Here is a 24,984-nt window from a genome sequence, read left to right as displayed (position 1 = left end):
AACATTTATGGAAATGGCATAACACAAATAAATATTTTGTGTTTAGTTTTTTTGACAATGTCACATTGTGAACTTACATTGAAAAAATGTATTGTGAATCCCTTTAGTTTTGGTTTACTAATAAGAAGTGAATTCCATCAGCTCTTGGGAAAACAAACTGTCTTCACTTGGGCCATGTTCCCACCCATCCAGGACATCTACTTGAAACGGTGTCTGAGAGAGTCCCGCAGCATCATCAAGAACCCCACACAGCCCAGCCACGAGCTGTTCACTCCCTTACCGCCGGGCAGACGGTATGGAACATAAGGTCTGATACCAACAGGCTCAGAGACAGTTTCTATCTGCAAGACATCAGACTGCTGAACACTTGAACTGGACTGACCACCTGCACTGACTCTCCGCACCTTAGCACCCATGCACTCACTCACTCACACACATCGACACACGCACGTGTGTGTCCATGTGAGTTGGATTGTGCACGTGTGTTTGCACAAGCATGTGTGTTCATGTGTGTATGTTTTCATTCCATCTACACAATAATAATTGCGCGCGAGTCACAGAGTGCGACGGGAGAGTCAACCGACTCACCGCACACAACATAATCAGTGGGAGATCTTCTTATAATAGAGCAGCGGAGAGGCCGGCTAAATCTGACCATGATGTCTGCCTGCTGCCCAGCATGAATAAATAGCAGCACAACGTCCACTGGCACGCTCCATATTGACTTGGTGGCGTGCTATCACAACACGGCATAACACGGCATCACCAAACACGTCAAAACTTTAAAGGAATGAGCGTGATTTCTTTTTTTTTTTTCTTTTTTTTTTTTTTTAATAGGTTTGACTCATAAGAAGGGTTTTTTAATCAGATCTGTGATCTGGAACAATTGGTCTTGGCAGAGTGTAAACGGGCACACAATGATTGTCATAAAATAAGTGTGCTGTATTAAAGTCTGTGGCCATTCTATGTAAAAAGTCTAGGGGTTACAGAGCCATCAAATCACCAGAGTCAACTAAGTTCAATAGAAAGCCAGACTCATCAAACTGAAAGCCATTAAACATTGAATTACCCACCTACTATTCCACCTCTCATATTTGGTTCATTATGCCGATGAGGTGAGAGTACGGCCCAGTACCTCGGAAGGTGCCTATCTGATCCAATTTAGATGTGCTCTATGGCTGTTGCTAAGTGCCATCTCAAACAGAGCCTTCCATTGATTAAAGGAGGACTTAATTGAGTTGAGGCCTTTGCTCCCCAATGTTGCTGCAGTGGATAAAGCTGTCAAGTGTGCACTTATGAGATAAAAATCCCAAACGCACACAAGCCTGACAGAATCAGTACGAGCTGACACTTTCCCCACAGTATGGATGGAGTTTTAATATCCCGCCACGAGACATTTCCCCGGAGCAGCCATGGCAAACACTGGAGGTGGCGGGGAGAGAGAGAGGGGAGGGAGAGATGGAGGGAGGAAGGGAGAGAGAGAGAGCGCGAGAGCGAGACAGAGAGAGCAAGAGCGAGAGAGAAAGAGAGAGACGCTCAATTGGATTTCACACCACCAGCACTTTCATTTCTGGATGAGGGCTTAACAAATGAGGGAATAACCACATCGCCTCTCTACCATGGGAGACGGGATAAGTGAATAAGCACCGACTCTAATTCGCCAAACAAGTCAAGTGGTTTTAAAGTTGTGGAAATGGGGAAGAAAACCTGATATTTCCCTCTCTGCTAAGCAGCCATTCTCACTGACTCCCCGAATAGACAAAGTTCATACTTTTTGGAAACAGAATTCTTAAATTCTCCCTCTTGGGAATCGAAAAGCTTGCCTTTTTTAAAATCTAATCTCTCAAGCGTTTTCTTTTCTCAAGACTATGGGTTTAACATAACAATATAAATGTTGCCTCAGAACAAGTGCCCACATGATTATATAATGTCGGTCTACCATTTCAAACAGCTACTCGGTCTGCTGTCATGTGATATTACATGGAAATGCGCCCTCTTGATAATGTGACACACGTTCCTTCCCCTGAGAGCGAGGACAAGGAGATGTATTCATTCATAAAGCTTCATTCACAAAGACTGACCATTTCAATCAAGAAGCAGAAACATATACCAGGTGGTACATTGTACAAAACATTCATCAGTCATACCACCTTGACGTAAATGCCAGTTCTAGTGACAGTGTGGAATTGTCATAAATGATGAAATGGGACATTTTCCCCTGTATGAAAACCAGACCACCAAAACCCACTGGTGCCTACGGGGCCCGATAACATACTATTTTGGATTTCCACTTTTATATCCCTAATTATGTCCGTTCTTGTGTTTCTCTCCCACTTTCGCAGCCATCTCTCATCTTCTCCCTCGTTCTATCCCTTCGCTCCACTTCCTCGTGGCTTTTCTCGGTCTCTCTGCTGTATTTTCTCTCTGTCCAGTGACAGTCCTTCCTCTTCCTGCCACCACTTGTGTCTTTCCCGTAGCTCCACCTCGGACGCTGTGTGTGTTGATGAACTGCATCAGCTGTTGCTGCAGAGTCCGGCGGGCAGCAACACGATCAAACAGGGAGGGACGCAGAGCCAGACATGCCTGCTGTGATCGTCTCCTCAGCCATCAGCACTGACATTTGCGAGACGATACTGACACCATACACACACCCACACATTATTATTCTTCAGTTGTATTGTTCTTATTTAAACGCGTGTATCTTTAGTCGTCTCTTTTTTTTAAAAGTCTGTGATGTTTACACGTTTATGTTTTTGTATGTAATGTGTAAAGTATTGTTGTCTGTAATGTCTATTTCACTATGTGTCACACCACAGTTAGACTAGCTGTTGCCAATGGGGATCCTTATCAAATCAAATCAAAACACCATGGGGATGGCAGTGTGTTAATCCCACAGTCTCAGGCAGGTATTAGTCAAACTGTCTGCATGGAAATATGATACACCTCCTCCACTCCCTCCTCCCACTCTTAGAAAGCCCATGTCTAGTTGCAATATAAACCATTTTGATTTGAGATAACTATACCTTATCTGTCATCCCCGGTAGAAACAACAAAGAACCATACACTCTTAGGAAAAAGGTTATATCTTGAACCTAAAAGGGTTCTTTGGCTATCCCCATATGAGAACCATTTGAAGAATCATTTTTGGTTCCAGGTAGAACCCTTTGGGTTCTATGTAGAACGCTTTCTATGGGGACAGCTGAAGAACCCTTTTGGAGTGTAGGTTTGGAATTGGGTAATAACGAATCCCAAGGCTTTGATGGAATGCAGGGACTAATATTACAATACTTAGTAAAGACTGTGGAGTGCAGTCTGGAGAGTCTGCCAAATGCATTCTTTACAATATGGTTTCATTCTGGCTCCTGTTAATCAGAGCAAGCAAAGCCTGTCTCTAGAGTCTTAAGCCCCCCACACAGTACTCCAAGTTGGAGATGGCATGGAGCTGTGCACCAGTGAGCGAGGCGGGTAATACCGTCCTCTCACAGCTGCTGCTGCTGCTGCTCTTCTCTGGGGTTTTGTGACAGTAAAGCCCTCTCGGCTCATCCATCCAAGGCCAGACAAATCGGGGCTTTCTGTCTAAGCGGGGCTGGCATGACTCACCAACAGTAAGGAAATCAAAGCATCAGCGTGAAAAAAAGTGCTTCCTGAGGATGTGAGGGCACAACACTGTTACAGACAATGGAGCACCTGGCCAGCCTCACCCTTCTTCTTACTTATGACTGATTCGGCTCTGCCGTTGACTCGTCATGACTATTGTAAAGGCTGAATGTCTCACAGAGAGGATCTGTAAATCAATAAGCTAACAATGTGGGCCTGCAGTACAGCACTGTTGAATTGAACGTACATGTCTTACACCAAACTGGTGGCTACTGGTGACACCTGTGTGCTGTGTGCTCTGCACCGGAGATCACTTCACACACATCTCTCTACACTGCGTATCCTCTTCTTGAGTACACATAGCAAATCAGTCTGAATGTGATTATCAGTCGAAGGGAACCAAATCCTTTGAGGGAACTAGGGCTACTGCCTGACTACGACCAATGAACTCCCACTGATGATTCCACTCTGATCTATGGTTATACGTTCAAATGTTTGGCTGCATCTGCAATGGCACCATATTCCCTGTGTAGTTTTGTCCAGGGCCACATGGGGATGAGGTACCATTTCAGGGCTCTAGACAAAACGTAACCTAGGTGCATTTTATAGGGAATAGAGTGCCACTGCAAATCCACATTTTGTCACAAGTTTTATTAACGCACCTCTGGTTGAGCAGCGCGAGCAGCTCCCCTGCGTGGTACAGGTCATTTCGCGTCACGTGACTGAAGCGGAAAAAGTTTAGGTTGCAGAACGTGACAGCAGGGAACACCATCATCGGGGTCGAGATCTCGTCCAGTTTGGTGACGTGCGGGTACTCCAGGTAGAAGTGTATTCGGTCCACGCACACAAACAGTAATAAAGTCAAGGAGCCCAGGAAGAACACGACCCATAGACAGCGCTTGATGCAGGCTCGCTCATAGGTGAAGATGTGCGAAATTCCGTGCAGCGTTGAGTTGTGAGCAAAAACCTCAATAGCGGGTGGCTTTGTGCAGTCCATTTCTTCAGATTCTACTTTGAGGTCCATTGTGTTACAGTCTGGGTTAATAGCTATACAGAATGCGGAGGGACATTGAAGTTGTTTGCAGTTCAGAAGGCAGATAAATTACTTCGCCTCACAACCGTATTCAACTATCTATCCAAGCTGATAAAAAAACACACGCAACAGAATCATGTACTCATTCATATTCGTACACTTAATAATATGTGATCTTTGAGCATCTGCTTCATATAAAATCCATACCATGCACCTGTGGCATCTCCGATACACCCGGCATTAGCAAGTAATAGCTATTTAACGACTAACTGCCCGAACGTGCGGGAAACCAGCGCGGGATTTGCTGTCGCGTGGTTATCACCATCCAAAAGGCGGAATGCAAAAAAACGCAGGATTCCCACATTGAAGTCAGGCGCGCATGAATTCTCAGTAAGAGTCAACATAAAGCAAATAATTTAAGAGTAGCCTATGAGTCACCAAGATGCTTCTCTTTTCCGCAAGAAAAGTATTGATCATTGGACGGTGTTCGGAAACACTGCTTATGTGCTGTCTTGTCAAGTCCAGGTAGCCGATCTCAAAACGCGTAAAGCAATTACAGCTGTGAAAAATATGGACCACGTTCGGTCATCGAGCGTTTGTCTCAGATTAATTGTTGACTGAAAAAAAAGGAGAAACGCACGTCATGGAGGCATGAAGAGGAGTGAGTGAGACAGGGCTCATCGTGTTGGCTGTCCAGCTTCAGCTCCCTGTTGAAAACGAATTCATATCCGTCGTTCCTTTGTGTCTGTCTTTTGGCAGAACCGCGGTTATATCCGCAGGGGAGAGGTCCGAGGGGATGTTCTGTGGGACTGAGGGATTCGCTGTTGCATTGGTCGGTCGTGACTCGTGAGCGTTTTTTTTTTCTTCATGCATATTTGTCTAGCACTCGCAGCGAGGCAGTGAGAGCAGAGTGCAAGCGAGAGGACAAGTCCTGCGCCACACTGAGAGATGTGAACTGTGGCATGCAGTTGTGATCTAAGTTAACTCTCCAATCATGCAAACAGATGATCGGAGAACGCGAAAGAACGCACCCGCTATATCATCATTTGAATCTCTCTCTAACGATATACACACTGAAGAGATCAACTGTAGGCATAGATTGTATACATTGTATGCATTGTTCATCAATAAACCAAGACACATTTAGCCCCCAACGGGTACCGTGCCTACAGAAAGTATTCAACATTTTGTTGTGTTATAGCCTGAATTTAAAATGTATTACATTTATATTTTTTTGTCACTGGCCTACACACAATAGCCCAACATGTCAAAGTGGAATTATGTTTTTCGAAATGTTTACAAGTGTAATTAAAAATGAAAAGCTGAAATGTCTTGTCAATAAGTATTCAACCCAAGCCTAAATAAATACAGCAGTAAACATGGACTCTGTGTGCAATAATAGTGTTTAAGATTATTTTTGAATGTCTACCCCATCTCTGTACCCCACACATACAATTATCTGTATGGTCCCCCAGTCAAACAGCAAATTTCAAACACAGATTCAACCACAAAGACCAGGGAGGTTTTCCAATGCCTCGCAAAGAAGGGCACCTATTGGTAGATGCTGTGGCGGATTTTGGGGAATGGTAACATTTGATCGGTTTTCTATCGCTCATTTACACGTCACGTCAATGATATCATGTCATCGTGTGGGACTGTGTGTCAATTAACCTTGTCGGAGTGGGCGCCCTGATTCTAGTTTTTGAGCTAGGCAGGCTACTGCCTGGGAAGGTTTCCCACTCAGAAGTATGAGATGGGGCGGGAGTAGGTTGACAGGTCTCCCCACTGGAAGCCTGAGGTAGGGGGAGCGGGTGAATCTATCAAATAGCACACCTCTAACTTTGTACAGTACTAATGCAATTAGTAAAATCAGTCACACTACGAAATGCTACCAAATAAACCACAATTCATTCATAATAGGGGGGCCCAGGGAGCCATACAAGCTAGAACCGCCACTGGCTAGATGGGTAAAAAAAAAGCAGACATTGAATAAGCCTTTGAGCATGGTGAAGTTATCAATTACTTCCAGTCACTGCAAAGATACAGGCATCCTTCACACTCAGTTGCTAGAGAGGAAGACAATAACTCAGGGATTTCACCATGAGGCCAATTGTAACTTTGAAACAGTTACAGAGTTTAATGGTTGTGATAGGAGAAAACTGAGGATGGATCAACAACATTGAAGTTACTCCACAATACTAATCTAAGTGACAGAGTGAAAAGAAGGAAACCTGTACAAACAAAAAATATTTGGCAAAGAAATTAACTCAATGTCCTGAATACAGTGTTATGTTTGGGGTAAATCCAATACAACACACCACTCTTCATATTTTAAAGCATGGTGGTGGCTGCATCATGTTATGGTATGCTTGTCATTGGCAAGGACTAGGGAGTTTTTTTAATGATAAAAATTAACGAAATAGAGCTAAGCAAAGGCAATATCCTAGAGGAAAACTTGGTTCAATCTGCTCTCCAACAGACACTGGGAGACAAATTCACCTTTCAGCAGGACAATAACCTAAAACACAGGGCCAAATATACGCTGAAGTTGCTTACCAAGACAACATTGAATGTTCCTGAGTGGCCGAGTTACAGTTTTGGCTTAAATCGGCTTGAAAATCGATGTGTCACACCCTGGCCTTAGTATTCTTTGTTTCTGTAATATTTTGGTTAGGTCAGGGTGTGACAGGGGGGATGTTTTGTATGTATTTGTCTCGTCTTGGGTGATTGTATTGTATAGGGGGTTTTGTTGAGTGTATGGGGTTGGGTTTAGTATAGTATAGTTGTCTAGGCAAGTCTATGGTTGCCTGAATGGTTCTCAATCAGAGACAGCTGTCATTCATTGTCTCTGATTGGGAGCCATATTTAAGGCAGCCATAGACAGTAGGCTTTCGTGGGTAATTGTCTATGTCTATGTTGCATGTTAGCACTTAGTCTTTCATAGCTTCATGTTTGTTGTTTTGTTTTCGTTCGTTTTTGTCTTCCTAATAAAAGAAGATGTATTTTTCACACGCTGCGCCTTGGTCCACTCATTATCCTCAAGACGATCGTGACACGTTGGCAAGACTTGAAAATAGCTGTCTAGCAATGATCATCAACCAACTTGACAGAGCTTGAAGAATTTTAAAAGAATAATGTACAAATATTGTTCAATGCAGGTGTATAAAGATCTTAGCGACTTACCCAGAAAGACTCGCGGCTGTAATTACTGCCAAAGTTGATTCTAACATGTATTGACTCAGGGGTGTGAATACTTATGTAAATGAGATATTTCGGTATTTCATTTTCAATAAATTTGCAAACATTTCTAAAAACATGTTTTCACATTGTCATTATGGGGTATTGTGTGTAGATGGTGACAAAATTCAGGCTGTAACACAACCAAAAATGGAATAAGTCAAGGAGTATGAATACTTTCTGAAGGCACTGTTTATGCATGAAAAATTAATCTAGTTATGTAACGTGGGAGTAATTCAGGCCTTACTAATATAACAAAATATATATTATGTGTCAATAAATATGCGAGAGTCTCTCAGGGTTATGGACAAGCACTGTTTAAAGCCTCGCTAAATTAGTGTTTCACTTGACACTGGTACAAAATATCAAGGGACAGTCCTAGCTACCTCTATCATCGACATCGGGACTAGGTGCTTGAGTTTCGAAATAAAATACAGACTAGCTATTTCTCTATTCAAAGTAGCTTAAGGCTAGATATTGCCCTACATTAGAAGTTTTTAGGAGGCTCTTCTCTCACCTGTAAGTCATTGACTGGCTGAATATTCTTAAAAATAAAGACAATTTCCTCACCCCAAGAAAACGTTAGGCCTATATTAAGCCAATAGTTATCTTCCTCTTTTCCTTGAAGAAACACCTGTCCTCCTTCGTGACATATGCCGCATGGTAGTCAAAGAAAAGTTTGAAAACATTCACTTTCATGTTGATGTGGTGGCTGTAGGATGACTAAACAAACATTTGAAACAACATAGCCAGAGCCATAATAGAGCCCCATAGTGGAAGTTTCATAATACCCATAAACTCTAGCAGTCAAACAGGGAAATGGTTCCAGTCGTTTTTCCGCCATTACTTTTTCCCATTGGCGATTTTAGAAACTCTTAAAATAAGGGCTGTGTTTAATCTAGGCTTACCCTGGCGTGACATTTTGATAACCATGTAAATCTCTCTCGGACATGGTGACTTTTATCGATATATATTCGGCTTTATTTACTCTCAGATTCGAAACTGCTAATTAGCATCAAAGTAGACATCATGCAAATCTGCAAATCTCTGCAAGCTCCTGCACGTCATCTCCAGCTGACACCTTTGCAAACAGATTGTGTGTCAATTTAAAACTTGCACAAGACAGTTCACAGAATTGTCAGTTTAAAGAAATGTAGCCAATTTATTCATTACTACATGTATCTAACATTAGATGGTTCATCCAGAGATTCTTACCTTTGCCTCCATTCGGCAGTCTTCTCCAGATCATCATGGCATTTATAGTTCTTTATGACAGCCAAATTAGCAGCAAATTAACATTTAATTTTTGTGGGGTAAATACAGGCGAATATCTCTATAAAAGTCACCTTGTCCTAGAGAGATCTACACAGTTATCAAAACGTCACGCCAGGGTAAGCCTACACAAAACACAGTCATTATTTTAAGTGAATCTAAAATCCCCTATGGGAAAAATGAATGGTGGAAAAACGATTGGAACCATTTCCCTGTTTGACCGTTAGGTTTTATGGGTATTATGACTCATACTGTGGTACTCTATAATCTAAAAAAACAAAGTGTAGGTCCTACCACAGGACAGAGCCCACATGTTGAGCGTTCCTTCGCCAGTCAAATCAGCACCAGGACAGCGCCTAACCAGGTTTCAATTGTAAATGAAGTCCAGTATATTATGTTCAATGCATTCTCCGGTGCCGTAGATGGCGCCATTTAGCAATAATCATAGTTAGAAGATTTACCAAGAAGGAAATAGCTTTGTTGTGTGAGTAAAGATGGCGATGTCCCTTGGCTTGGGACAATATTGTCGCTTGGCAGGACGAATTATGGGCGCATTGTCCCGCAGACAAACGCGTGGGACACTTCTTCCAGCGATAAGATGGTATATTACCCAAACGGCGGGCAATAGTGAGTAGAAACTTGAACTGCGTGTGGACACTGAGTGAGGCGCCCTTTGACTTAGTTTCATCTCATAGCAAACTAGAGGTCAGAGCAGGGGAGATTGCATAACACAATTCTGACCGCGCTCGTGGCCAGCTGCTTGTGTTGTAAATCTTAACGTGTAGGTCTAATTTTGAAAGTTTCCATGCGTAAATTAACTTTCGTTTTGAAATCTGACATTTCACCAAGTTTACAGAATTTACAAGCTTTGAAAAGTTTGGTTACATCGTGTTGGAAGGACTAGGAAACTGCATTTCAGCTTTCTTACCTTAGTAGCTTAAATACCCCAGTAGCTTAAATCGATTTGCTAGTAAATCACAACGTTTTAACATGTCTTATGTCATGTATGTCTCCACTTTCACCATGCATATGCATTTGCCCCTCTAGAGAACGTTCTGCAGTTGCCAATATCTATTAATACTTTTTGCTCTCCATTCTGCTTCTCTCTATAGACGTGCAGTTTAAGCTGGATGACAGGACCGCCCACAGCAGTCTGGACCTCTTTAAGAAGGACACAGGTGTCATCTATCGCATCCTGGGCCTAGACCCCAGCCATGTCCAACAGAACCCCGAGCGCTTCCGTGATTGGGCCGTGGTGTTCGGAGACGGGCGAATCACAGGCGGCCGCCACTACTGGGAGGTGACAGTGAAGAAGTCTTCTGAGTTCCGTTTAGGGGTGGCGGAGGCGGCGATGTCACGGGACGACTGCGTAGGCACCAACCGCTCCTCCTGGGTGTTCGGCTACGTCCAGCGGAAGTGGTTCGCCATGACAACCAACCAGAGGGTGCCGGTGCCTCTCGTGGGTAAGCCTGATCGCGTGGGCATCCTGTTAGACTATGAGGCCGGTCTTATAGGCCTGGTGGATATCCCGAAAGCCAAGGTGATCCACAGCATGAAGGTCACGTTCAGGGGGCCTCTCTGCCCAGCGTTTGGCTTGTGGGATGGAGAGCTGCTTACACACTCAGGTCTGGAGGAGCCTGAAGGCTTGAAGTGAAGCAGAAGGATCTCTGGACTCTGATGACAATATGTCAGGCAGGTGGATGGCTTTGATGGCAAGGCGAGAGGGGGCCAGGAGCGGCGATGTGCATTAACTCTTCCAACTTGGTTCTTGTAAACTGAACTAGGCGGCCGCCACTACTGGGAGGTGTACAGTAGGCAGCACTTGAACATGTCTTTCAAATCTCCCATGAAGAGCAATATTCTCGACCGGAAGGAAAGCTGAAGTTTATTTTCAACGGGGGAAGCAAGGAGTTGATCCAATCTGTAATTTCACTGCCATACAGACTCCGCACAACAAGTTGTGTTTTTGTTACCTCTCGTGTTATCTTTTTTCTTTGTGAAATAAATGGCAACAATATGTAGCCATCCTGTGTGTAACAAGAGGTCATGAGGTACTGGGAATGTTGCTGTTATTACTATGGCTTAATGTCTTGACATCCTCCATTATCTTGTCAAACTTGAATTAAACCAAAACCATGCCTTTTTGAACCTTTTGATAAAATCCAATTGTGTGCTGAGATGGTATGCTGAAATAAAAACCGTTACACATTTCCACTCATTTATTTACAGCAGCAAGCTTACATTGACAGTTTAACCTGAGGAAGCAGTCTGTAGAACAGCATCACTTAATCCCAGTAAGAAACCCCTGGATGTGTGTGTCTTTGGTTTTTATAACATCAAAACAACAGTCATATGACTCAGTAGATTCATGTACATATTTAAAAGGGAATGCTGATGGGACACTGTCATACATGAATATTCATCAGTCTCAGTCACTCAAAAGATCCCTTTTAGACATGCCATTTCTATAGTTACATAACAGTTGTGTTTCTCTTATGTTGGGCCAATTGGTATTCACACCAAAGAGGAGAAAAGACCAGAAGCAACATGATTGTCAAATACCTCATCCTCACGATCCATGGCTCATAGTTCACTCATATCTTCTGACCTGCTTATGAAACTTCATATTGAGGTAGATTAATATATACTTTCATACTTAATATATTTCTAGATTTGTACAGTATATTTATAACCTGCCAATATGTAACGTTACAATGCTGTGTGCGTTATGCAGTTATAATGTATGTATAGAGGCATAAAATCCACTAACTAAATACTAACGTTGCAGCTTCATACATAATTAAACCATCACAAACCATTGTATAAATAAATACATTACAAACAGTGGTCACATACCAGGCAGCATATATACATAAAATGTGCATCACACTGGCATTTTTAAGTGACGACTAAGGACAAAGTGTGTGTGTACTCATAAATAAAAAAACTGCCAAGTTCACCTGAACTAGCCACTGATCACTTGTTGGTGCCATGTCAACATGAAACAGTTCTACATTGATTCTGTCCACTCCTGAAGACTCCTGAAGCTTTTATGTGCAGCAACATGGACAAAGAAAGTGTGCTTGGGACAGCGCAATCTCTCACAGCGGAGTGCGATGTGCTGCGGCCAACCCCAACCTTTATACACAGTGATGTTTGACCCTATCAAATATACTCGCTTACACCTCTTCACTAATGGCACGAAATGGCTGCATGTCACATGTTTAGACACATCCAGTCCGTCTGGCTTAAACCACCACCTTCAATGTGTCTAACTTTCTCTGGTCTTCTGTTTCTGACTGGGACTCACTACTGCATGGGTACAGCCGCTGGTACTCTGTCAAGACTGACACCACCCCGTCCCAACCAAACTGCCTGGCGTCATCCAGGGGTGTGTTTCCCCACCTGATAACACAGAGAAAGATATGAGCGGCAAGGAAAAAGCTTTGAAATGGGCTTACAGCTACAGAGGCAAATGTGGGGCGAGGCAAAGGGAAACAAGTGACAAATGAGACTCAGTTGAAGATCTCATTCTAGCCCTTAACTATTCTGGTGTAGCAGAGTGATTTTAATGATCTGGACACTTAATAAAAAAACACCAGTCTCCATTATCCATGCCAAAAGGGCCTTTATTATGGAACATTTCTCAGAGACGTGTGAGTTATTAAAAGTGTCAGGCAGAGGCAGTGGTGTCCCTACCTGTCCTTTATATGGGGGTTCACTTTACACGTCCCTGTTAGGAAGATCACCGCTTCCACATTACCTGAATAAACAGGATGGAAGAATTCAACTTCAATATACGGTAATGCGTTTGTGCAACCAACCAGTGATGCATTCACATATCCATTGTCCACACAGCGAAGCCATCCACTCCAATTAAACCATATCAGCCACACTTGAATTCCAAATGTGAACGATAAGGTGAAGTACATGTTATGTGGGAGTACAGTATTATCATAACAAATTATAGTGTCACCTTCAGCTGACGCCACGTGGAGGGCTGTACGAGAATCGTAGTCTTTCTCTTCCATGTCCACAGCCGTGAGAGCAAACCTAGGGAAGGACAGGAGCGAGAGAAGGAAGAAAAGAAGAGTAGAGCAAAAGGTTAATTGGAATGACAGATGGCCGAGACTAAGAGATAAGGGATTTGAGACAAATGACTTTCTGAAAAGCTCTATATAGTAATTATATTGAAGTTAACCGAAATTGATTTGATACGAGGGGTCGTCTGTTCCATGCAGAACATACATTTAAATGTATTATGGAAATCATTTCACAAGTTTCTTCTTGTCTGTCTGGCGCCCAGCACTTGGTTATGAAAACGCAAACTATAATTTCTTATAAATCATTAGGACCGAATATAATGGATTGAATTTATATAACTAGTCTCCCAGGATTCAGTCTTTACCTCCTCAGGGCAGAGACATCTCCACTGTAAGCTGCAAACATCAGGTTCACCACTGACTTGTTCTGAAGGGGGCAGAGGAAAACATCTCTATGATGGGCGATCAACATAGAAGAAGGCTATTGAAGCACAGAGGTGTTTCAAGTGTTGTAAAGGAGACAAAAGAAAACATGAATTTTCCAGAGAGTTTAAAATGTTAAAATAAGAAAAAATGAAAAGTAGTATTTAGTGTGTACTCTATCCCTTACTTACCCTATCATCAAGTGATTGTCTGCGAGGGTCCAGCTTCCTTGCAAAGTGTCTCAGGTTGTCATAGTTATGGAAGTTGAAGAGAGAAACCAGCTCCTGATCAATCAGCAGATAGAATGGGAAAATTCAGACAGGAAAATGACCGATTACTATTCAACGTTCTATTCTATTTGAATCTTCCATTTCTACAATGTCTCATACAGTTACAAAGTATACTTTCTAAATGTAAAAAAACAAGGCCATCACTGAAAATAAATATCGACTGCTGGGTTTGACAAAAACGTCATAGTCATAAGTAATAGGTTATTGAAATTCTTGTTGTCTGTGTACCTGACAGAAGTGAATGCCTCGGACACTATTTCCGACACGGTCTAACGGAGGAGACCAACACATTATTCCCATTACATTAGGGACCACCAGCAGTACTGCACCAGAAACGCCAGACTTAGCAGGTAAACCCACCTGGAAAAAATAACAGGTGGAATGAAGGTTAGTAGGACACTTATAGCCGGGTGCATCTCAAGTAGTCTAAAATAGATTCCTGTCTTAAAAAAAAAACTGTACAATTCAGTTGGGAACATAGAGACATTGCAAACAATACAACATCCCCAGTCCTTAACCTCACTGGTGTAGGGGGCAGTATTTTCACATCCGGATGAAAAGCGTGCCCAGAGTAAACTGCCTGCTACTCAGGCCCAGAGGCTAGGATATGCATATTATTAGTAGATTTGGATAGAAAACACTCTGAAGTTTCTAAAACTGTTTGAATGATGTCTGTGAGTATAACATAACTCATATGGCAGGTGAAAACCTGAGAAAAATCCAACCAGGAAGTGGGAAATCTGAGGTTTGTAGTTTTTCAAGTGATTGCCTATCCAATATACTGTGTCTATGGGGTCGGATTGAACTTCCTAAGGCTTCCACTAGATGTCAATAGTATTTAGAACGTTGTTTCAGGCTTCTACTGTGAAAGGGGAGCGAATAAGAGCTGTTTGAATCAGGGATCTGGCTGAAAGCTATGAGCTAAGTCACGCTCGCGGCCGTGAACGCGACCTCCGTTCCTTTTCATTTCTAAAGACAAAGGAATTGTCCGGTTGGAATATTATTGAAGATGTATGATAAAAACATCCTAAAGATTGATTATATACATCGTTTGACATGTTTCTACGAACTGTAATGGAAAGTTTTTTGACTTTTTGTCTGGACTTAGTGCCCGCGCCTTGTGCATTTTGGATTACTGGACTAAACGCGCAAACAAAAAGGAGGTATTTGGACATAAATATGAACTTTATCAAACAAAACAAACATTTATTGTCTAACATGGAGACCTGGGAGTGCCATCAGATGAAGATTTTTTAACGCTATTTCTTTTAATTTTAATTTTAACGCTATTTCTGTCTTTTGTGACACCTCTCCTTCTTGGGAAAATGGCTGTATGGTTTTCCGTGGCTAGGCGCTGACCTAACATAATCGCAAGGGGTGCTTTCGCCGTAAAGCCTTTTTGAAATCAGACACTGTGGCTGGATTAACAAGAAGTTTATCTTTAAAATGGTGTATAATACTTGTATGTTTGAGGAATTTGAATTATGAAATGTCTGTTGTTTTGAATTTGGTGCCCTGCAATTTCACTGGCTGTTGGCGAGGTGGGACCCTAGAGAGGTTAATCAACCCACACCCACGGCACCCATCCCTCCTATCCCACCAAGGCATCACACCAAGACGATACAAAACAAATAAACAATAACAGAAGAAAAAAAACAATAGCAATAACTTTTGACAATAGCAATAGCAGTCTCTTTTCATTTAACTACTTATCTGACAACATAGGATAGGTTAAAGAAATAGGGCACATCTGAGATAAAGGGGAATGTTCTAATTGACCACATACTGTATAGTAGGATAAGGCCACCTCGGGTCATTGACTTCTGACCTCTGTTTCTCAATAACTCACATGGAAAGCGAACTGGCCAGAGAAGTCGTACATTCCACAGGAATGCATGAGGCTCAGGGTGTTCCGAACGGCCTCCGCACTCAGCACCTGCTCGCCTGTGATTGGACAGATGCCCCCGTTGGCCAGTGTGGCAGCCATGACACTGCCTGACTCACACGTCACCTCGATGGAGCACAGCTGAGAGGAAAACAGAGAATAGTTAAGACCTCTGGTTTACTGTAGAGGGTAGTACTTTAGTCGAATACAGAGTGTTTCCACCAGGGACAGAAAGTCGGAGATAGATTCAATCCGTAGCGCTGAAGATCTGCGCTGTAGCGCGATTGAAATTTGTGCAATGTTCCCGCGTTCGCAGAGACTGCATTCATGGTAAACACTGCATAACTAGGTTCAATCAAAAATCACCTTTCAATTTCCATCGCACTACAGCGCAGACCTTCAGTGCTACGGTTTCAATCTAGGCCTAGGAGAAAGCTAAAGACCTTCTTGGATTCAACAGCAAACTTCTTAAAAAATGAGTCTCACCTGGAAGTAGAAGTCAAGGGCTGCAATCATATCTGCATTCTTAGGAAAGCACTGTCAGGCAAAATGAGAGAGAGGCCACAGTTTTAGATCACAATTTTAGATCACAATCAACAGGTAACTCATAGTCTAAGAGTTTAGGAATTGGTAAGACTCCGTGAAGCTCAAACACCCAGACTCACTTTTTTCTCCTTCAGGTAGTAACCAATAGCAAAATTCCTATCTCCGGTCTCTTTCTCTGATTGGAAACTGTGAAGGCAAATGCATATCACAAGCAGTGTATCGCACCACAAAGTGGAGTTACTGCATGGGCTGCAATATTGGATAATTGCATTTGCATATTCTAACATTCAATTCGACACTCACGTAGCGTTGCTGAAGCCCACATACTCTGTGCCGGCCATCTTCTTTAAGTATTCCATTACCTACGAGAAAAGACGTGTCAGTTGTGAGATGAAAGAACACACCGAGTGTACAAAACATTAAGAACACCTGCTCTTCCCATGACATCGACTGACCAGGTGAATCCAGGTGAGAGCTATGATCCCTTATTGATGTCACTTGTTAAATCCACTTCCAATCAGTGTAGATGAAGGGGAGTGGTCAGGTTAAAGAAGGATTTTTAAACCTGGAAACAATTGAGACATTGATTGTGTGTGTGTGCCATTCAGAGGGTGAAGGTAAAATAAGTGCCTTTTTAACAGGGTATGGGGTATGGTAGTAGGTGCCAGGCGCACCAGTTTGTGTCAAGAACTGCAACAATGCTGGGTTTTTCCATGCTCAACAGTTTACTGTGTCTATCAAGAATGGTCCACCACCCAAGGGACATCCAGCCAACTTGACACAACTGTGGGAAGCATTGGAGTCAACATGGGCCAGCATCCATGTGGAACGCTTTCAACACCTTGTAGAGTCCATGCCCCGACAAATTGAGGCTGTTTAGATGGCAAAACGGGGTGCAACTCAATATTAGGAAGGTGTTCTTAATGTTTTGTACACTGAGTGTATAACATGTACATTGTTACTAATAAGACACGTCAAAAGTCTGAAATCTTAAAGGATACTCACATAATCAAACCTCTCTGCCGTGTTCGAGTTAGGCTGTAAAGAAAAATACAATTTTAGTACAGTGTTCTTGTGCTGTAGTATTTCTGTATTGACACTATGCAGAGAGCTTACCGGCCCCTAGGTGGCAGTGTTTGTGTATTCTGCCACCTGTCAGACAGATTCTGGGTGGGCGTGTGGGGTACATTTAGTCACGGTGTCTGTCTGTCCGCCTGTCTGTCCACGTGTGGTAATGTGATGAGTATGACATGGGCTTGGAGCTCCGGGGGCAGATTATTGCCCTGCTTAGGTTTCAGGGTCCAGTGAAAGATCACCGCCAAGTCGTTAAGTCACCAAAAAGGGCAGAGTCTGGTACTTCCCCTTACTGCTCTGAGCCACCCTGTCTTGAAAGGTCAGAGATGATCTGAAACATTACTGTGACTAGTTGAGTTGTCCTCAAGGAATGGGTTTCTTCTGACGTGGTGCAACCCATGGGTTATTGATCAGTAACATTCTGATGAGGTGTTCATGAGTAGTGACACGTTTTTCCACTCATAACTTCTGAGAGTTCTGCTCTCTCCGAAAGATCAACTGAAATTTGCGCAACATTTATAAATATCAATTGAATAAACTCAAATGAAAACGTCCTAGAGGTGCTACACTGACTTGGAAGAGTACAAGTAGTACAGTATGTACAATAGACTATTAGCCAATTAAATGACTTTCAGACATCTCTATCTGTTCTTGCATCATGTACTTAAAGGCCCAGTGCAGTCAAAATGTAGATTTTTCTGTTTTTATATATATTTCCACACTATGAGGTTGGAATAATACGGCTGTGAAATTGTGTACATTTTAAAAGACCGCTTAAAATTTCAGCCTGTTTTGGTATGGTGGAGTTTTGGCCTGACTGGTGACGTCACCAGGTGTTAAATTAGCTAATAGACCAATAACAAAGAGAGTTCCAAACCTCTCTAATAACAGCTAGTTTTCAGTTTTCCCCTCCCCACTCAGACCACTCCCAGACAATCCTAGCAAAATTCTTGCATGAGAAATTGACTCTTCGTTAAGCCCCAGAATTTCTTGATTAGCAAGGGGTGTTCTGCGTTTAATTTAATTGTTTATTACCAACACAGTTTGAGATCATTGTGAGGGGATTTCACCATTGGTTGAATGGGGATGTGTTGTCCGAGGTTGCAACAGTAACCAAGGGGGGCGTGGCTTAGGGAAGGGTCAATTGCCTCTCGCTAAGCATTTTTTTTCTCTTTTTGACCATTTTAATTGAAAACAATCACAGTAAGGTTTGTTTACCCAGAAATGATATGATATTGAGATAAAAACATCTGCATTGGACCTTTAAAGGACCCTATCTAGACATTTGAATTTCACTTTGTCATTATGGGGTATTGCGTGTAGATGGGTGAAAAAATAAATAATATTTAATCAACTTTGAATTCAGGCTGTAACACAACAAAATGTGTAATAAGTCAAGGGTTATGAATACTTTCTGAAGGCACTGTAATTGTTACCTAGAAATGATAAGATATTGAGATAAAACCGTCTGTATCAGACCATTAAAGAACCCTATGATTGTCAAAGACATAAAAAATAAACACACAAACACACCTTCTCTTCCCAGCTGTCTCATTGGCCCGACTCACTCCCCCCCCGACAGTAACCCCCTCCGCCACTACTGTATGTGACCCGCATAGCCAAGAGGCATATCTCTCCAGTCAGCTGGTAAGGACAGGCAGCCAGGCAGGGAGAGAAAAACACAGTAGAATAGAGGTCCATGTCTACATAAGGCAGAGGCCAGCCCTCTTTCCCCCCTGCTTTAGCTGTTAGAATGAGGGCAATGCTGACTGATAGGGAGTCAGCTGGTGATAGCTTATTGACCTCTGTCCACACAATATTGGGCAATTGGTCAATGATTGACGGTAAAGTCTGACCGTGAAACTTGTCTGTACTAGTTATGACAGTTTTCCTGATTTCTTGTATATCTAATGTTGGCGTGGATTTGGTGTATAGCAGTTTGCATACATACAGTATATGCAATGCAATGCTTAATCTGTGTGAATGTAATGTACTACTGATTTTGTTTCAGTTAGCGAGCAAAGATTAGAGCTCTAATTCCAAAACCTCATGAAAATCTTATAAGAGATTATACAACGGGTGGGTCTAATCCCGAATGCTGATTGGTTAAAACCGCATTACAGCCGGTGTCTATTCCACAAGTTAAAACCGGCTAAATCTATGATGTTAAAATGCCTATTTACTCTGTTCAATATGACTGCACAATCCATTGTCTCATCAGCCCAGCCAGCCAATTTATAAACTTGATCTCCATTATAAAAAGCATCAAGACATTATCTCACATTTCTTTTAGAGTAAAACGCCTAACAACACCAGTGCCAATATATCCTCCAAACACCGGCTTCGAGGGCATTATCACTTAATTATAACATCAGTGCACCCAGGAATCCCCTTACCTTGAGCAGAGAACTGATGACAATAGCCCCGGCGTTCACCATAGGGTTGTGTGGTTTATCTGTCCAGAGAGAGAGAGAGATGACAATGTTGTCACTGTCAATGACAAGGACAATGTTGTCAATGCACTCCACCACCACCATATAACCTAAAGATATGTCCAGTAAAATAACTTCCACTAAGAAAGTTAACACATGCATGTGTATGCCAGAGATGAACATATGTAATGGCACCTAGCCAGCTGAGAGGGAACCTGCAGATAAATTGTATTGACTTGCTAATGATCAGATGGCCTGTTCTTGCTTGTTCCTGCTCTATTGACTGTACCTACAGCTTGTTGCAGTCATTGGTCAAGCTGATGGATATTTTCCCCTGTAGTTGCAGAGAGGTTGGCTCTCTTGACTTGCCACAACTGTTTACTGAAATGTGTAATTGTTTGCTTTCACAGTGTAACATTGGAATGAACTATTTACTTCCCTACAACTGAGTTAGGTTAGATCAGGCGATAGTCAACGTCAATTTGACATTGAACTTGAACCCTGTAAGAATCCTCGATCGAGCTGTCACAGTTGTTTGTATAGGAGATCTCAGAAATGCAGTGTAACTACATGTTATGGGCTGAAAAAAGTTTTCATGGGCACAACATGTCCAAAATAATAAATGTGTTGGGAAATTAAATCCTTCTAACCGAATGTCACCTTCCGCTGATACTTAAAACCTAAATCGGTACTGTCATTAAAGTGGTTCTTGAGCATTTAGTGTCAAGCTGATTAGATATGCAGTGATATTTTCACATATCGTCATCTGATCTAGGAAGGAATTTTCCGAATGACAGTCAAGTGACGGAACAGCTGTTGTGATAGTGCACGCGAGGCAGCAACAGCCCAAGTGCTGGAGGGGGGAAAGCTGTTCGCAAGGAATGTCCAGAATATTTTGGTTCTCATTTGTTAAATTGGTGAAGACAGTTGTGCCTGGATCCACGTTGGATCTAATATCCCTAGCGAATTGAGGTTGATCATCTGTTGTCTGCTTGATTTGCAACAGGGTCTCGTTAGATTTAACAGAGAAGCATCAAGGTAATGTGTTCACGTTTTTGTGCCTTGGTTTGGACACCAAGTCTACTGTGCGCAATCGTGTAGGATAGACTATTGCGCAACACCCAAAACTAGTCCTATGAATTATTCTGGATATAATGACAACAAATGACATAGCCTAGTGGGCTTATTAACAATATGATCTGGTAGTGAAATAACACGACAGATACATACTTTTCATGTTACACCTGCAATTTTAAACACAGGAGCTTGAAGTTGCCTACTTGAAATTGAATTTGGAGCTCAGAAATGCAAGTACTGGAATAGGCCTTACCTTGAAAATCAGACATTTCCTACATTTGGTGATTGAAAAGTCCTTGTAATTATTGTATCCAATTTACAAGTTCTCCTGCTCCCTTATAATTATCCGTAATTTAATTTTGTATCCGTTTTTGGGAGAGAGGTGGCCACTTTCGTTTGTTTCCCGCGGCTTCAATTGAAGGGTGTAGCGCTACACTGTCGTGGTAAAACCACGTGCGGTTATTATGAGAACGACAACATCTAATGTAGGATTCAACTTGACTTTCCATACAAGTCCTTCAATTAAAAAAGGAATCTGTTTTTTGGCAACTTTCTCATTCTAAAAACAGCGATGGTGAGATTCAAATGGTGAGATTAATGCTACTGCTACAGAAACATCGCCAAATTTACATCCAATCTATTAAGTCAGGCAATGTCCACATTATTCTCACATATTTTAGAATGTAATAATAGTTTGAATATCAATGCTAGGCCTAAAAAATGAAAGTGGTAATGGCCTACTTTTTAATGTTCTTTTAACGCTTTTTGAGGTTTTTTAACACATCGAGGTCTTTGAAAACGAAGTGCTTGACAAAGTCTCTGAAAGTCCTTGAATTTGACTTGCCAATGTCTGTATGAACTCAGCTTTAAAAGATCCTTAGTCCTAGGCCTATAGAAGCCAAAATGGTTCTACCTGGAACCAAAAAGGGTTCTCCTACGAGGACAGCCGAATAATCCTTTTAGGTTCCAGATGCCACCTTTCTTACTAAGCGTGTAGGCAGACAGGGTCAGAGTTAGGGTAACAGTCTCTCACCCTCCTCATCCAGTGACAGCTGGTTGAATTTGAGTCCGCTGGGCTCTTTGCCCACGTAGCGATGCACACGCTCAGTGCCAATCTCGTGCACAGCGATGGCGTACTCCAGAGGCTTCACACATGATTGAAGACAGAATGGAACCTTGGTGTCACCTGCAGAATGTCTGCCTCACGCCAGCAGGGCACAGGGGAGAGATCATGGGACAGTGAGAGGAAGGCTGAGGTGAAAGCAGATACAGAGGAGGATTCTACATGAACAAGTTAGGCAGACACTGACAAGGCAAGATGGGGTAGGGGGGGTGACATGCTCCTCATTTCAGGGACATGGGATTATGTGTTTTAAGATGGAAACCAGTGGGGATAAAAGGAGACTATGTACATAGAGCAGATAACACAAATGCTGTAATCTCACCTCTGTCCATCCACGGTGCATAGTGACACACCCCACAGATCAGGGCTGAATTTAGCCAGTTGAGGAATATAATCTGCCACCTGAGCAAAAGACACACACACACACACACACACACACAAAGGAATGGAGTGGATAAGTCACGTGTCATGTGTGTCAAAGGCAGGTATTCACAGTACACGTGTGTACAGTATGTGCACGTATCTCCGAATGTACAGTGTGTGCATGCTTTTATTCAGTACGTGCTTGTGAGTGCGTTTTCAGTGAGCGCTTGTCAGTGAGCTTACTTTAGCATGTGATGTAACCTTTGCACAGTGTCCAATGTTTTTTTAACGTCTGCAAGCAAATGTTTGGTGGTGTGCTTATTTTAACATGTCCTCATATGTGAATGTGTAGGTGTGCATGTGTACAGTGTGTGAGAGAACGTTTTTAACGCGGGAATGCATATGTGTATAGTGTAGCCCAGCGACATTTTTAGTTTCCCTGAGACCACCATTGTCAAAAGCTCTTGAGGACCACCATTCGCAGAGGTTTACGTAAAATATCTCAATTTTAGCAGTGCATTTAACACATTAAAGGCACATTAAAGGCCTATGATAAACCATAAAAAGTCAGCCCAAACACATCTACCAACATTTGCAGACCACCCCGCAGTACACCGGTCCTCGGACCAAAGGTTTGAAAACCGAACTCACGTGTCCCCCAACCTGCCTCTGGGTGCTGTAGTACAGCTGGTTGATGTTGGACGCAAACGCCTCAAAGTCTGGGATGATGAACTTCCTCCTGAACGCCTGGGTCAGCAGCAGGATGTTAGCGCCCACACACCTGAAACACATACATAAATATCACACATCACATGTATACTTTGTATGCTCACTGTGGCTCAGTTGGTGGAGCGTGGCGCTTGCAACGCTAGAGTTGTGGGTTCGATTCCTGTTGGGGTCAGCCGTACAAATGTATGCACACACTACGATCAGGCACTTTAGATTATTTTTTTAATAGTACAACTACTCTATTATCACACACAGTGTCAGTGACCTATATATAGCCCTAATACAAGGCTGTTGACTCTTATGCAGCGTCTAGGAGTCAACAGCCATGTATCAGGGCTAAGTGACCTGTAACTGTGGAACAGATCCACTACTGACCCTATGATGAAATCCTAATGACACCAACAACCTAAAACTGGACCCCAACTGGGACCAAAATAAACGCTGAGAATAGACAGCCTATCACATTGTAGATACACACCTGTCTTTACCACTAGACAAACATTGCGCCAAGTTTAGTAAGCGCTGACGTGATCTCAAAGAACGGCTTTGAAATGGCTCTCATAGCTGTGATGAGCTGAAAGATCCGCCTGGGCTTGTTAATTAATACGCAACTTGGTTTAGAGTTTGGGGCACTAAGGAGGCGAATCGAAGGATCGCATCATTTATAGAAATGGGATTTTTCTTTTAGTGGCCTATCGCTAGTGACCACCTCAGAGTGTTCCACAGAAGGAAAGACCAATGTCTAATCACAACACATTCTTATTCTGTTCTCCATGACTTTCTGTCTGTCTGTGTGTGTGTGTGTGTGTGTGTGTGTGTGTGTGTGTGTGTGTGTGTGTGTGTGTGTGTGTGTGTGTGTGTGTGTGTGTGTGTGTGTGTGTGTGTGTGTGTCTTTGGCCCTAGTTCAGAAACAATACCAAGCACAACATCAAGTATCAATCTAAGATTTACAAAGGGACTGTAGATATGCAGTATTCAATCACTGGAATATAGTAATTCAATATAAGAAGAAGTCTACCAGACAGGACTCAGTGACCCGCTACTGTAGCAGGCCAGTGTCTGAATCATCACGGCATTCATTAAGTTAGCTTTGACACCTAGGAAGTAATACTGTTTGGACAGCAGTCTAGAGCCCATCAGACCTCGCTGATAAGCCGAGCTCCTAATTCAACCAGCCGTCTGCAGTTCACCCACTACGCTGGCCTTTCATTAGCTCCTGTCCAGCCTTAAGCCCTGCACAAATGTCATACTCTGTTCGCCAACAATTCCAGAACACACACACTCTCTCTCTCTCTCTCTCTCTCTCTCTCTCTCTCTCTCTCTCTCTCTCTCTCTCTCTCTCTCTCTCTCTCTCTCTCTCTCTCTCTCTCTCTCTCTCTCTCTCTCTCTCTCTCTCTCTCTCTCTCTCTCTCTCTCCCTCCCTCCCTCCCTCCCTCCCTCCCCCTCTCTCTCTCTCTCTCTCTCTCTGCATGTGTTACGTTTACATGTGCATCAGTGAGGATCAGAGGCAGCTGTCGTCCATTAAAACGACAGACGCGGTCCATCTGTCTTCGCCTCACATTAAACCGCAACAGAAACACTACTATACACCCACAATCAAACATCCCTGACAATCCAAACATCCCTACCATAACAAATCTCCACCTGTCCACTGTAGAGGTATGAAGAACAGATACAGACAGAGAGAGGGGAAAACAAAGTCTTGGAAGTTTCTAGTTAACGCTTGGGCAATAGTATAAACAGTTCCTCTACACAGTGAAATATATAGTGTCACTTTCAATAAAATACCATGTAAAAAATGGGATGTGGTGTTTTTCCCAATCAGCCAGAAGAATGAGAATACTCTACGTGGGATAGAGA

At 42.7% G+C, this 24,984-nt stretch overlaps 3 protein-coding genes across 3 annotated transcripts in view; 1 reads left to right on the top strand and 2 right to left on the bottom strand.

Annotated features, from left to right (window-relative positions):
- The window catches only part of LOC129830358 (acid-sensing ion channel 1-like), a gene marked incomplete in the record, with an annotated part of 87,224 nt that extends 81,625 nt beyond the window's left edge, over window positions 1-5,599 (bottom strand). Inside the window, 1 exon segment of the mRNA XM_055892882.1 lies at window positions 4,260-5,599. Coding sequence (XP_055748857.1) covers window positions 4,260-4,621 — 362 coding nt within the window.
- A 3,996-nt stretch (window positions 5,600-9,595) lies between these two features.
- On the top strand, window positions 9,596-11,349 carry LOC129830355 (SPRY domain-containing protein 4-like). Its single transcript, XM_055892873.1, has 2 exons — window positions 9,596-9,766; window positions 10,252-11,349. The coding sequence occupies exons 1-2, from the start codon at window positions 9,634-9,636 to the stop codon at window positions 10,791-10,793; spliced, it is 675 nt and encodes a 224-aa protein (XP_055748848.1). The 5' UTR covers window positions 9,596-9,633; the 3' UTR covers window positions 10,794-11,349.
- Window positions 11,341-24,984, bottom strand: part of LOC129830354 (glutaminase kidney isoform, mitochondrial-like) — a 40,535-nt gene continuing 26,891 nt past the window's right edge. The window contains exons 4-18 of the mRNA XM_055892872.1: window positions 23,047-23,176; window positions 22,355-22,434; window positions 21,943-22,106; window positions 19,797-19,855; window positions 17,332-17,364; window positions 16,630-16,688; window positions 16,446-16,512; window positions 16,267-16,317; window positions 15,745-15,921; window positions 14,124-14,255; window positions 13,797-13,889; window positions 13,548-13,609; window positions 13,116-13,192; window positions 12,839-12,902; window positions 11,341-12,544 (exon numbers count right to left, since the gene is read on the bottom strand). Of these exons, the coding sequence (XP_055748847.1) occupies window positions 12,388-12,544; window positions 12,839-12,902; window positions 13,116-13,192; window positions 13,548-13,609; window positions 13,797-13,889; window positions 14,124-14,255; window positions 15,745-15,921; window positions 16,267-16,317; window positions 16,446-16,512; window positions 16,630-16,688; window positions 17,332-17,364; window positions 19,797-19,855; window positions 21,943-22,106; window positions 22,355-22,434; window positions 23,047-23,176 (1,405 nt within the window). The 3' untranslated portion in view covers window positions 11,341-12,387. The remainder of the gene's footprint in view (window positions 12,545-12,838; window positions 12,903-13,115; window positions 13,193-13,547; window positions 13,610-13,796; window positions 13,890-14,123; window positions 14,256-15,744; window positions 15,922-16,266; window positions 16,318-16,445; window positions 16,513-16,629; window positions 16,689-17,331; window positions 17,365-19,796; window positions 19,856-21,942; window positions 22,107-22,354; window positions 22,435-23,046; window positions 23,177-24,984) is intronic.

This window comes from Salvelinus fontinalis, chromosome 31 (genome assembly GCF_029448725.1).
Source record: "Salvelinus fontinalis isolate EN_2023a chromosome 31, ASM2944872v1, whole genome shotgun sequence".
NCBI lineage: Eukaryota > Metazoa > Chordata > Actinopteri > Salmoniformes > Salmonidae > Salvelinus > Salvelinus fontinalis.
This window is presented reverse-complemented; position numbering and strand designations above follow the sequence as displayed.